Raw genomic sequence first — 13,809 nt, forward strand, 5'->3', positions numbered from 1 at the left:
TTTGTTATAAACCTTTTTTTCTATACCTACCTACCTAATTTTAAGACAGATGTCGTAAAGTTCTATCTGCAATGAACGTAAGGGTTTTAAGGTTCTAACTCACAAGCACCTTGTAGTTTTGTAAGCCTGCAGGAGTACATACTAATTTATTTATTTATTTATTTTAGGAAAACAAACAGCTAGAAATAATACAAAGTATAAAACACATAAAAATATTACAGTAGCTACAACAGTTTCCACTATTAACAAAAAACATAACATGCTGCTCAGGCAAGACAAAAAAAAAACAAATTTACAAGCACAACATTATCATTAAATACACTTATACTAATTAACATTCAAAGCAGCATATTGTTGCAACATATTGAAAAAAACATATAATGCTCGAACATGCTGCATAGGCAGGCTAAAGAACAAAAAACGAAGCAAAATCTTTATGGCGAGTCAATCAATCCATTAACATTATCTTTAATTTACGCGTTTTGAGTGACATTAGAGAGTTCTTGTTAAAATCTTTGAAAATAAATTTCATGCGTTTTATGAATTTGTTTTGAATTTTTTCAACGGTGTCTATATGTACATTAAAGTGAGGACTCCAAACTGTCGATGCGAATTCCAAATGGGGTCTTACAAGGGCATAATATAAAAGTTGTACTGTTTTTGGGTCTTTAAACTCTCTTCCTTCACGAAATATAAAACCCAACGTTCTATATGCTTTAGATACAATTTTATCTACATGCGTAACCAGTTGCAACTCGCTGTCAAGAATTACCCCAAGGTCTTTTACCTCTGTTACCCGATTAAGACCGATGTTGTTCAAAGTATAGTTAAAATTTAAAGGCGAGCGTTTCCGCGAGTAAGATATAGCACAACACTTGTCAACATTCAAGTGCAGTTTATTCCTGCGGCAGTAAGCGCTTAATCTATTTAGATCGCTTTGCAGGTTTAGGCAGTCTTTTTCCGATTTGATAACACTGTAAATCTTTGTATCATCAGCATACAATAATACCCGAGAATGCTGGAAGCATGTAGCGACGTCATTTATAAATAAATTAAATAGAAGTGGACCCAAATGAGAGCCCTGGGGAACCCCCGACGGAATGGGTACAAAGCTAGAGGTATATCCTTTCACGGACACCGCTTGAGACCTATCACGCAGATATGACGTGAGCCACCTTAAAAGATTACCATGTATTCCAAAGGATTCCAGCTTTTGAATAAGTACGGAATGAGAAATTTTGTCGAAAGCTTTGGAATAATCAGTGTAAATGGTATCCACCTGAAAACCATTATCCATTCCGTCCAGTACATAATCAAGAAATTCATTAAGGTTAGTCTCAGTTGAACGTTTACTCACAAATCCATGTTGTTGTTGGATTAACATTGGTCTAACGACATAAGAAAGAGTATCAAATATTATTTTTTCAAAGAGTTTAGGAATGACAGATAGTTTAGAGATGCCCCGATAATTTATGATGTTATGTTTATCACCACTTTTGTAAACAGGGAAAACTATTGAACGTTTCCAAAACTCAGGAATGATTCCAGAACTTAGGGAGAGGTTATATAATTTTGAAATGGGAACAGCCAGGGCTTTTCCACATCTTTTCAAGAAGATAGGATGAATTCCATCCGGGCCACAACCCCCTTTAACAACAAGTCCCAAAAGATATTTCTCAACTATGGAAGGGGTTATATGTATACTACATATTGAGGTATTAAGGACTTTATTATCATGGTATTCATAAAGTTGTGAGGAGGAAGTAGGGTTAGAGTTGGTACTGGTACGAACATCATTTACAAATACTGATTGAAAGAAGGTGTTAAATAAATTGGCAATAGTTTGACCATCCGTGGCTTTATTTTGACCCAAGTAGAAGGTGTCCGGTATACCGCTATGTTTCATTTTTGATTTTAGAAACGACCAGAATGCTTTAGGATTATAACGAATATTTTATTCCCTTCTGGATATAAACAAAACGTAACATGATTTTTCTAATCTTTTTAATTACCGTTTGTAAACTTGAAAACCTGTCATAGTCAGAACTTCTATTGTAAATTTTCCATTTTTTGTGAATTTTATTTTTTTTCCTTATAAGTGTAATTAAACCGCGAGAATACCAAGTAGGAAATTTATTTTGACTGCCATTTACAATTCGAGTAGGAACCAAATCTTCAATGACTTTGTTAACAATGGAATAAAATTCATCAACTGCACATTCTATATTATCCAACGAAAGAAGGTGATTCCAATCAATCCCTTCCAGTTCAGCGTTTATGACATTATAGTCAGCGGCAAAAAATCGGTGAACTATTCTAGAGGCTGGTTTTAAGTCATGAACAGTCGAATTAATGTCAGCATGTACACAGAAAACTGGGTGATGGCCATCGATTGGGACCAATGGTTGAACGGTAGAAACACTGCAAGAACAATTTGATAAAACTAAATCCAATTGTTTGTTGTTTTTATTTGGAAAATAATTAAACTGAGTCCAATTAGTGAAACACATAAACGCAAATAATTGGCTTGTCAAAGAATTCTGATTGGGATTATCTAGTTTCATTTGAGAAGGTTCACAGTCAGACGGTACCCAGACTGCTTCCGCGATATTAAAATCACCCACAACTATATACAAGTCATCAGGAGAATCAGCAACAACATCAGACAAGTACTCAAGAAAAGTGAACTGTGACTCTATTTGATAACTACTTTGTGGAAAATAGCACGAAAATAATCTTAATTTCCTTAAGCTAGGACCCTGAGAAATGCAGACATATAACCAGGTGATATCTGCGTCGGGCAGAGCGAGCATCGCGCGAACGTCACGCTCGTCCACTCTAAACCGCCGATGGACTGCTATCAAAGTTCCCCCTCCGCGAGTCATGTCCATTCTCTGGTAGTCACGATCAGTTCGATAGACGTGATAGCGATCGTCAAAAAGTTCAGAACTAAAAATGCCGGGTAGAAGCCACGTTTCAGTAATGCAGATAAAATCGTAATTTGATAATAAAACGTTGCGAAAAAATTGAGTGGTTTTCGAACGCAATCCCCGCGCATTTTGATAATAAATACTTATATTAGCCATTAGGTACTTAAAAATATTCCAAAATCACACTTAAGTAAAACATTAAAAGTAGTCCCGTAATCATAAAAACAAACAGGAAGCAATATGATATTATGTTCAAATATAATATGAGATACGAGCTCGCAACTTAGTATTAAACAGCACATTATAACAAGATAGACCGCTGTTCCAGAATGAGATAAAATATCGTTTATATTATAAATCCAATTATCAAAGTTTATGACATTGTTCAAGATAAATTTAAAATTAGTTGGGTAACTAGAAAAGCTACGCATACAAGTTAGATTGTTTATGCAATTTGCCCGAGATACAAAAGTGTTAATAACAAAATATATATGAAATAATACACTTATATTATTTTGTTTAAGGCCTCTTCGTTAGAAATATGTAAAATGGGCGAACTTTCATTACGACGCACCATAATGGTACAATTTCGAACCCAACAAAATTTATAATGTTTTTGATTAGCACGACTCTTTGCTTCCCTCAGGAGGTACTTATTATAACTGGAAAGATGATCATTGATGAATATACGATTCGAATTGTCGGAGAACCCTAAATCCGAAGCCTTCAAATTCTTCAGCTTGCGTATAGATGACAAAAAGTCATCTTTCTTGTATCGCGCCTGCATCTTGAGAACAATAGGCTTCGGTCTAGCATTATCCACGTCGTTTCTTACCGCTACTCGCGTCACAAAGTCAACGTCAGTAGAACAGTCCAAAGAAAAACCACTTAGCTCAGCCAGAGACCTCAAAATAGTAAACAAGTTTTCCCCCTTTTTCTCCGGAACACCATTGATCTGAATATTGGAGCGTCTCATCCATTGCTCGTTTCTTCTAGAGTCGCCAATAAGGTCCCCAATCGTTCTTTTGATGTCGTCCAGCTCCGCTTTACTTTCCTCCAACGCACTGACGCGAGATTCGATGGTTAACATTCTACCAGCAAGCTCATCCAATTTAGAGTTAATACCGCTCCTCATATCGGCTATGTCGCTCTTTACCTGGGACAAATCCGTCTGGATGGCCTGTATGGCCAAAAATTGCGTCTGTAATGACGTCACTTTGGAAAGTATATCATTTAAAAGTGTTTCGGGACAGGATAATAATGAACTCTTGCTCTCCTTAGACAACTGATACGAATTCGGTGGGGTTACCAGCAAGTCAGTATTCTCAAGCTCAGGGGGGGCACTGTCCGCCATTCGAGAGTCATCGAGCCCTTGGTCACATGACATAACTGAATCATCCAGTACAGATGCAACGGCAGTACGTTGAACAGGGGTGTCGTCATTTCTACGGCGACGAGTATTAACCGATGCACAAAATGAACATAACCATGCCTGCCTGACCTTATTCACGTATTCAATTGTTAGATGTAAGCAGTAAAAATGATAGGTTCCATTGCAAGCAGTACACTTCAGCAGTGAATTTTCCTTAACAGATCCCTTGCAGGCCAGACACGATGACATTTTACTATTAAAATGAACCGTAAAGTGTAGGAACTTTGGCTTAGATTGCACCCGACGGCTATGACGTTGCACCTATATCACAATTTCGCGCCGCCTCGCTCAAGCTCCCGTGGCCCAGCGGTCCGACAGTCGACTCACAAACCAGAGGTCGGATGTTCAAATCACAACACCTTGCAAAAAGATGCAAAAAGTTGAAACTCCACATACAAAACGACCGTCTCAAACTTGTCACCAGACACAACCGGAACCATCCGCGCGCCGCTCAATTTGCGTAAAACCGCGCACTTTAGAGAGAGACTTCCGACACTTTTCAATATGGCCGACACTCCAAACACAAGAAACCCCAAGCGAAACAAGGAGGCACCGAGAAATTAGACTTTAGATTTTAACAAGCCCAACAGGCACAAGAAATGCAATTAAAAATATTGAATTTAAATACACAGCAAACTCTGCACACGTCCGCTCTGAGCAACAGCAAACGCAGAAAAATAATTTCAGTTAGAATCTTCTGAATACGAATTTAAGAAATAAACTTATTTTCCATTTGCCACAGACAGATTTTTGTATTTTAAACAATATAATAGCACAATATACTGTCTCTTTTCAATCATTATTGCGTAAAAAGAAGTAATAATAAGTATTGTATCTAAAACGCAAAAAAATGTTCTCTGTTCCTGAAAACATATCTGAGTATCACATGGAACCCTGTTTTTGCGGGGCGACGCAATATTTAGTGCTATTTTTATCTCAAGGATCGCTTTAATCAAAATTTGACGCCTTATAATCATATCAACAATAATCACATTTTATCGTTTGTAAATAGAACGGTATGTATCTCAAAAAAGTACATTTTACATCGAGAGACTAAAGAGAGCCAATATACAGAGTGAAAAAAATCTATGGGCCCTGGAGGGCAACTACCTTAAATCCTTTAGTTAGCTAATTGCACTGAAAAGAAACATTTATTTATTTTAAAAATGAAACAAAACGGTATTCAAATATGAAACGTTGCCTGCCTCACCCGGGAATTGAACCAACTAAAAATAAAAATAAAAGAGTTAGAGAGATAAGAAAATGATATTCGAACCATAATGACACTCGAACTATAACGACCCTCGCTCTGCTCGGTTGGCTTTGGGTTTAAAAAATTGGCGGTCGCTTTCTTTTGCTCTATTTTGTTCTCTCCGGGTTTGGAATCGGATCCAATTAAGCTCTGTATATGTAGTATGACCGTAAAATATCGTGTGAGAAGCTTTAAGTACTTAGGTACAAAAACATACAGTCGTATTCAGAACCTCTTCTTTTTTTGAAGTCGGTTTAAATTCAGATAATCCTTAGTTTAATTTTCATATTTGATACAGTTTTTATAGACCTTAATTTATTTGTACTGTGATCGAACTAAATTATAAATTAATCCAAACGCAGGAAGTGGGCTAAAATTCTCTTGCAAAAGACAAATACGATGCGAAGTAAAATTAACTGAAGGTTTGTAACAAATACAATACAATACAATGACTCTTTATTGTACACCAGAAGTAGTAAGCGATACAGAAAATAGGTACACAGAAATAAAATTACTAGGTAAACAATGGGGATCTAAATCAATATGTTATTAAATTACATATATTTGGTGGTATGTACCTACTCTTGCGTTTGCGTTAACGTAAACACTTATCCCCTTATTCATAAAACTTAACAAGCCTATGTTAACTAACAAATGCTTTGTCCCTTTCTAACAAATACAAATATCAAAGTGACAGATAAGGACAAACGAATTTTAGCGGCATTTTAACTAAAATAGGTTTAATTGTCGTTTATGAATAAGGGGGTTATTATACAAATAAATCACATGAGCAAAAATAATCCACAAAACGTTAGGTAGATAAATAACAAGTAATATTTAGCTTCCTTAATACAATAGAACTACTATTTTTGCCGTACCTATCGATTCTAATAGATTTCATTATTTCCAAGGGACTATCGTAGACGGTCATTTTCCTCTACGTTTTATTTTCAATGAACATTCCATCAAAATCGGAAATGTGGAGGATCTCGAGGGTGAAAGCAGTAGGTACGTGAGCTGAATGAGCAACGGTAAATTACTACACGGCCTGTTATATCTGCGGCCTCACGGAAAAAAGTGACATTCTTAATAAAGTAATACTTTATAAAATCTTTATGGATTATTTTTATAACGATCCTGTTATTGCACGGAATCGTTAGGTATTTGTTTTAAACAGGTAGGTACAGTCACCAGTACCAATATCTGACACAACAAGCGTGCATAAATATCTGATACAACTCTATTTCTAGGGCACGAAGGACGTGTCAGATATTTTTGCACGCTCCGCTGCGGCAGATATTAATGCTGGTGACTGTACAGTCAACCAATTTGATTCCTCGGACCACCATGGAACCGTTGTGATTAATTTTATTTGTCTATTGTAACAAATGCTTGTTGAATGGCATATACGCACCAAAGACAAGGTTCTACGGAGGCATAGGAATCCAAATTGATTTACTGCATGCTAGCAACTGGGTCACCGAATGGAAACACCAGAATAATCACCAGAGAGGTTGCAGATGCTTTGCTACCCCAAAGGAACGAAATCACTTTAAATTAAATAGGGAAGCCCCAGTGACAAATGACAACACTAATAGAACCACTTCTATTTAAATAGTTAATCCAATCCAATAAGGTATATTAAATAAAGTACAGATGTACTCGTTATGCAGAATTAGGCGAACCAACTTGACAGTTCATTACACACAAATGTTGCCACAGTTACACCAGCGCAGTAATATTGATATTAAAAAAAAACTTAATATCGTCTTTAGAAAATAAAATCAATACGAAATAATAATAAAAGAAATCTTTTATTTAAAAGATTTCGAAAAACATTTTTATCGTCGGTAAGGACGCCATCCTTCATTTTGTTTTATTGTCATTTCATATACTTATGTCATTCGACTTTACTGCCATAACGGGTACGTTATTATTTGTTGTTATACTTTTTGTCGTTTTCAGGCCTAAAACTATGAAAATAAAGTCCAAAAGTGATAAAAATTTTCATTTCGCGTCTACACGTTTGAATCGACATAATATTCCTAGGCCTATTTTTTTTTTGCTATGTCTGGTAACATTTTCAGTTGTCAATCTAGTTTGCCTAATTTTAGACTCGAGTATAGTCTCAAACTAAGCAAAGCAAACTAGGCAACGGATAAACATACTTACATAGATAAATACATATTAAACATCAAATACCCGAGAACAAACATTCGTATTATTCATACAAATATCTGCCCCGGCCGGGAATCGAACCCGAGACCTCAACATTCGTAGCCAGGTTCTCTCACCACTTGGCCACCTGGTCGTCCGAAATTTATGTTTATTTTAGGTTTCATTTTGTATCATTTTTGCGTATCCTATCTTTTTTGAGTATCACCGTCGAGTATCATGAATCTTTAGTTTTGGACCTTTAAATCTTTCTATTATTATAATCGTTTAACTTTTCACGACAAAGATACAATACGCTATGTCACAAATGTGCTCCCAACTTAAAAAACCGAATCTTTCCATATCGGGAGTGTACTTCTACCATTGAAATATGCGCTGAAATGTTTTCTGTTTAGTGTTTACAGAACAATACTTGGAATGCCTACCTACACAACAGCGAACCGATTCCCGACGTAGGTACATACAAGGAACTTCAAAAGCGTGCGCTATAGTGTGTGGAAATGTTGGTAAGGACTCCGAGGCGTCAGGTCTGAACACACTCTTGAATCGAAACAAAGGCTTTTCTTTGCGGAATACAAAGCGAAATATTGAATTCATATATTTTACATGAAATTGGTATAAAGCGATAGGTTGACGTTGCTACGGCGGTGAACTTTTTGTTTTTGGTCGAATCGAAGGCAATTGTTTATTCTATGACACTCGCTTGCGACTTATTTTTATTGCATACGAAAAGCGTATGGTAAGTCCCATTTTTAACCCCCGACGCAAAAAGAGGGGTGTTATAAGTTTGACCGCTATGTGTGTCTGTGGCACCGTAGCTCTTAAACGGGTGAACCAATTTGAAATCGGGCTTTTTTATTTGAAATAAGGTTTTCTAGCGATGGTTCTTAGACATGTTTCATCAAAATCGGCTTAGCTGTTTTTGAGATATTGAACTTGAAGTGACAAAGTCGAGGGTTTTTCAACTGTTTGTTGGTTAGGTTAGTCTAACCTGCGTATGTGTCACTGCTGTAATTACAGGCACTCAGCTTACGAAAATTGTTTAATCTTAACGCGTTGCCACAAAATATTTAGCAAATATCAATTGATAGAAAACTGTCGTTTTAGTCGTTTGAATGTTTTTGTTCAAAATTGCATTTTTAATGCAACATTTTTTTGCTGACTGTACTTTGGTTGATGATATAAATTAAATTAGAAGATATAAAATACAATGCATTTTATTTGTTTTAGATATCATGTGTCATGTTTTATAGTAAAACTTCTACTTTACAAAACTTTTAAATATAGTATAAAATAGTAAAGATTATTATTATGACATAGACAAAACATTTGTTTATAATTTATATAAAACCTGCATAATGTCATCCATAACATAATGTGATAAAAATGATAACTGTACTCTTGTATTTGTAGACGATAAGCTAAACCCGGATTTTTAATCCCATTGAAAAAGTGTAAACAAAGATGTTGCCGCTATCAAAAAACTTTATTAATTTTATTCTTTCCACATTTGCCAGAAATCGACTTCCCATTAAAAAACTGTATTTCTTAATCAAGATAAAATATTTTAATTTACTGATGAAAATCTTTACTTTGGCATTTACTACGCTTTGATATATTAATTTACAAAGAGAGTACTGTTTTCGTATGCATAATTTATTTATTGTCCTGGTATTACACCCGGGCCTGTGGGCCGCTTGACGCGAGACGTCACTCAATGCACTAACATTCGAGACTGAATTCTTAATTGTTTTCCAGTTCTGTTATTTTTTTACTGTCGACATTGTTGTTATATTTTTATTGTAGTTAAGTTGTTCATTGTTACGTTTTTCGTTGTTTTTCGTTAATTTTTGTATGAAAGGGTGGACTCCGGTCCGAGTACTTCTCGGTCAAAAGACGACTTGAAACTCGAAGTTCGTGTCGTGCGGTCCCTCTGACACTTATACTATTTAATACGAGAGCGAGAGGAACGGTACGACACAAACTTCGAGTTTCGTAGTAGCCCTGCGAGTCTTTTAACGACAGAACTTTATATAATATTTCTAGCGGGCCCATACCTTGAAATCCCCCGAAATGTCACTTTAACAATGACGAAACTTTGTTTACATTTTTTCCATGGGATTAAAAATCCGGGTTTAAGTAACGAGGTTACGAAAGTTTTATAACTAACACTTTATTTTGGTTGATTGATAAAAAGAGTGTAATTAAGCTACGCTAATTTCACTAAAACAATAGCTTAAGTAACTACTCTGTTCAACGGTTCACTACTTAAATATTCAATCGGCTGGTTAATATTTAATATTTCTCATTGTAGCGCGCCCGCGGTAAGTTAGTGACAGCCAATCAAAAGAGAAGTTGGAGAGCAAATGGGGGATGCTACGTAGAATGCTTCAAAGCTTTACTCTGTTTAATGTATTCCCTATTTTGCTTATTGTATTAGGTTTGTATCGTTACCGCTAATGGCAAGATTTTGAAATGTAAAAACTACACAATATACTTCCTTCATTCGTATTACTAACTATACTGTATATGTATTAAATACAAGTACCTAACTATATAGGATTATTTATCCATGCGTTAACTAGCTAAGAAAAAACGAATTTTTAAAATTTCTATTTTAGCTCTTTAGCTACGGAATCGTAAAAGAAAATAAATGCCTTACCATAATTGCATTCGTCGTAGGCGAGCCGAAATTGGTAACGCAATAATATTCCAATACTCTCGTCTGGGCAGATTTCAGCAGATAAGACTAGCTTTCAATTCCATCCTTACCAATCTATACTTTATACTAATATTTATAAAGAGGAAACATTTGGATTTTTGTAAGTTAATATTTTTGGATGTTTGTTACGAATTAACTCAACTATTAGACCGATTTTATAATTCTTTCACTATTAGAATGTTCAATTATTTCAAAGTGCCACAGGCTATATTTATTACTAGCAAAAAATAGGGTTCCGTAACAATGTAACTCAAAGTGTAAAAAAAGTGACCATAAAACATCTTTCATCGCATGCGCTGTGGAAACTATCGATGATAGGACAAAAAAATGTTCTACAATATTCAAGAATACATCAATAACTACAAAAAACTTCGCGATACCAAATTTCCAACTATTGTAGTTATGTCACTATAACTACTTTTTTAATTTTAAAAGTTAACTGAAATGCCGACTAAGATCAGACCATGTTATCCACACCTTTGTATTAATTCTTATCAAAATAAATAATTTCATAATTAAAAACGGCTTCAATACCTGTAGATTACTTTTTGAATTATTCAAATCGGACATTCCATTCAAAAGGAATTAGGAATTTAAAAATATCAATCTAACCAAAAAAATGCATTTACTCTACGTTGACGCGCCCCGGCTTATCGCGGGTCGGGTGTAGTTTTTGGGAAATGGAGCTGAAAAATGTGTGTGAAGTGCCCGCGATTAGAGACCTTTTTAGAGTTATGTGCCCAAAGGGCAATAAAAACGGGACTCTATTACTACATTACGCCACTGTCTGTCTGTCTGTCTGTCATTAGACTGTATTTCATGAACCGTGATAGCTAGACAGTTGAAATTTTCACAGATGATGTATTTGTTTTGCCGCTATAACAAAAAATACTAAAAACAGAATAAAAAAATATTTCAGGGGTGCTCTGTACGGCAACAGGTAGTTGCTTGAAATATTCACAGAATATTTTATTTGTATTTTCATTCACTTTAAAAACAAAATAGAATAAATATTTAAGGGAGCTCCCGTACATCACACGTGTTTTTTTTTTGTTGATTTTTGCTAATATCTAATGTTGTATACGTACCCTTCGAAGGTGCGCTGAAATTTTTCTATTTGCCCTTTTGTTGGCTGATTGATTTTTTCGCTTCATTATGTAATTAGGCCCTGGTGCATCTTAAAGTTTTTATTAAGTTCTTACACGCCCCTATAACTAACTAACTTTATTGAAGAGGGACTGACGTATATTATACTTGTGTGTTCCCCGTGAGTAGCTGTCAGTGCGGGGCTCCGAAGGGACGCCCTGCGGGCGCTCCTGAGGGGCTGCGGCCACTGCCCGCTCTTAGCCGTCGTGTTTTATTGCAATTGGCTCCACGGTTCGGCATCCCATAATTCAATCAGATCCTATTGGAATCTGCTTTGTGTACTATTTTGTAAACACAATTTATGGATTCGTCTTGTTTATAAATAACAGGTCGATGTTTGGCGTGCCTAAATGAACGATCTATTTCGTTTATTGCCGCGCTGCTCGAAATAAGTAGGTCTCGGCGGATACATTTTTTTTTTATTCGACTAGATGGAAAACGAGCAAGTGGGTCTCCTGATGGTAAGAGATCACCACCGCCCGTATTGCAAACATCTACACGTCCAACAATTAGTAAGTTAAGTAGGTAATTGGAGTAGACCTTTTTTTGGTCTCACTGCGAGGATACCTAATTTTTAGGGTTCCGGAGCCGAAATGGCAAAAACGGAACCTTTATAGTTTCGCCATGTCTGTCTGTCTGTCAGACGATATTTCGATTCAGTGATTTGTTTGCGAAATATTCAACTTTAGAGTGCAAATTTTCATTAAAATCGAGCTCCCCCCCCCCTTCTAAAATCTAAACCGGTGGGTGGAAAAATTCGAAAAAATTCAGGATGGTAGTAAGTATATCAAACTTTCAAGGAAAGCTATAACGGTTAAGTTTGCTTGAGAATTATTACAAGTTGAAGAGTAAATAGCAGCCTAAAAAATATACCTAAACTATGGAAGATTCCGTATAAAATACGAAATCCTTAGAAAAATATTACTTAATTTTTTCGTAATAACTACGGAACCCTATTTCGGGCGTGTCCGACACGCTCTTGGCCGGTTTTAAGTTTAAGGGCAAGTCTGCATTTGTATCATTTTAGCATAAAATATCGTATATTCTAATCGTGTAGCCGTAATGATACTTAGATATATAGATAAATTAATAATAATACTAATTTTATTGCAGATTAAATTCATAGATTGATAGTAGATACATTCATTCTTATAGACTTTCATTCTTATAGGGTTAGTAGTATAAGGCGTGTTGGCGGTTGCATGATCACGAAGTATCTTTTTAACCCCCGACGCAAAAAGAGGGGTGTTATAAGTTTGACCGCTATGTGTGTCTGTCTGTGGCACTGTAGCTCTTAAACGGGTGGACTTATTTGAATGCGGTTTTTTTTATGAGAAACCAGGTTTTCTAGCAATGGTTCTTAGACATGTTTCATCTAAATCGGTTTGCCGTTTTTTAGATATTGAACTTTGAAGTGAGTCGGGGGTTTCCAACTCTTTGTTGGTTAGGTTATCTCGTGTCCAAATTAACGAACATGATACTCGTCGATGCTACAGAACTTGATACAATACGCACGTTAGAATATAAAATCTGTACTTAACGTTGTTTTTTTTTCAGTTGTGTTTCTTTTTATCCATTTGGATTACTAACGATCGTAACCTTTTAAGCAGAGTGTGTTCATAACTAGGCCCGTAAAATAAGTAGGTCATGCTCAAATAGTAAATAACCTTGGCATGGTTTTAAGTTTTAACGTTTCCTCGAAGGAGCTCAAGGGGCTTTGAAAGGTCTACGGCTACGTAGACTATACTCCAGGAAACGCAATTATAGAAGTTTTGCCAAAAAAGTTTTGATCTAAATATTATTTGATGGATTATTGTGTTGACAGTCAGCAGCAGATATATATCTCTAGGGATGAGGAGCTCAGAAGGATTTCAACAAGTTCTTGCTCTCGTGACTGATCCGCGTGTAGATTCAACTCAGAATCGCATAGCGTGCTCTGGAGAGATTGTATGCTCCTAATGTGTTGTCGCCTTTGTTCGCTCTTTTCGGCATTTCAAGTATATCGTATGTAGGTACTCGTAAAAGTAATATAGTAAAGTTTTTTTTGTAATGAATTGCTGAAACTACTGTATGTAGGTAGTAAGTAGGTACATTTTTCTTTTAATCTTCCTCTTTCTTTTTCTTTCTAGTATTTTTCGGTGTGATTTGGTTT

The 13,809-nt window shown here is 35.8% G+C and overlaps 2 protein-coding genes across 2 annotated transcripts in view; both read right to left on the bottom strand.

Moving 5' to 3' along the window:
* Window positions 1-13,809, bottom strand: part of bma (SCY1-like protein bma) — a 167,102-nt gene that overhangs the window by 128,033 nt on the left and 25,260 nt on the right. The window lies entirely within an intron of this gene.
* Window positions 3,436-4,486, bottom strand: LOC141439670 (uncharacterized). The gene has a single exon (XM_074104012.1). It carries the CDS (start codon window positions 4,315-4,317, stop codon window positions 3,436-3,438), a length of 882 nt encoding a protein of 293 aa, XP_073960113.1. The 5' UTR covers window positions 4,318-4,486.

Source organism: Choristoneura fumiferana, chromosome Z (assembly GCF_025370935.1).
Source record: "Choristoneura fumiferana chromosome Z, NRCan_CFum_1, whole genome shotgun sequence".
Classification (NCBI taxonomy): domain Eukaryota; kingdom Metazoa; phylum Arthropoda; class Insecta; order Lepidoptera; family Tortricidae; genus Choristoneura; species Choristoneura fumiferana.

Bases quoted from the DNA above. Each gene is read 5' to 3' on its own strand.
- LOC141439670 (XM_074104012.1), bottom strand. From the start codon at position 4,317: ATGTCATGTGACCAAGGGCTCGATGACTCTCGAATGGCGGACAGTGCC.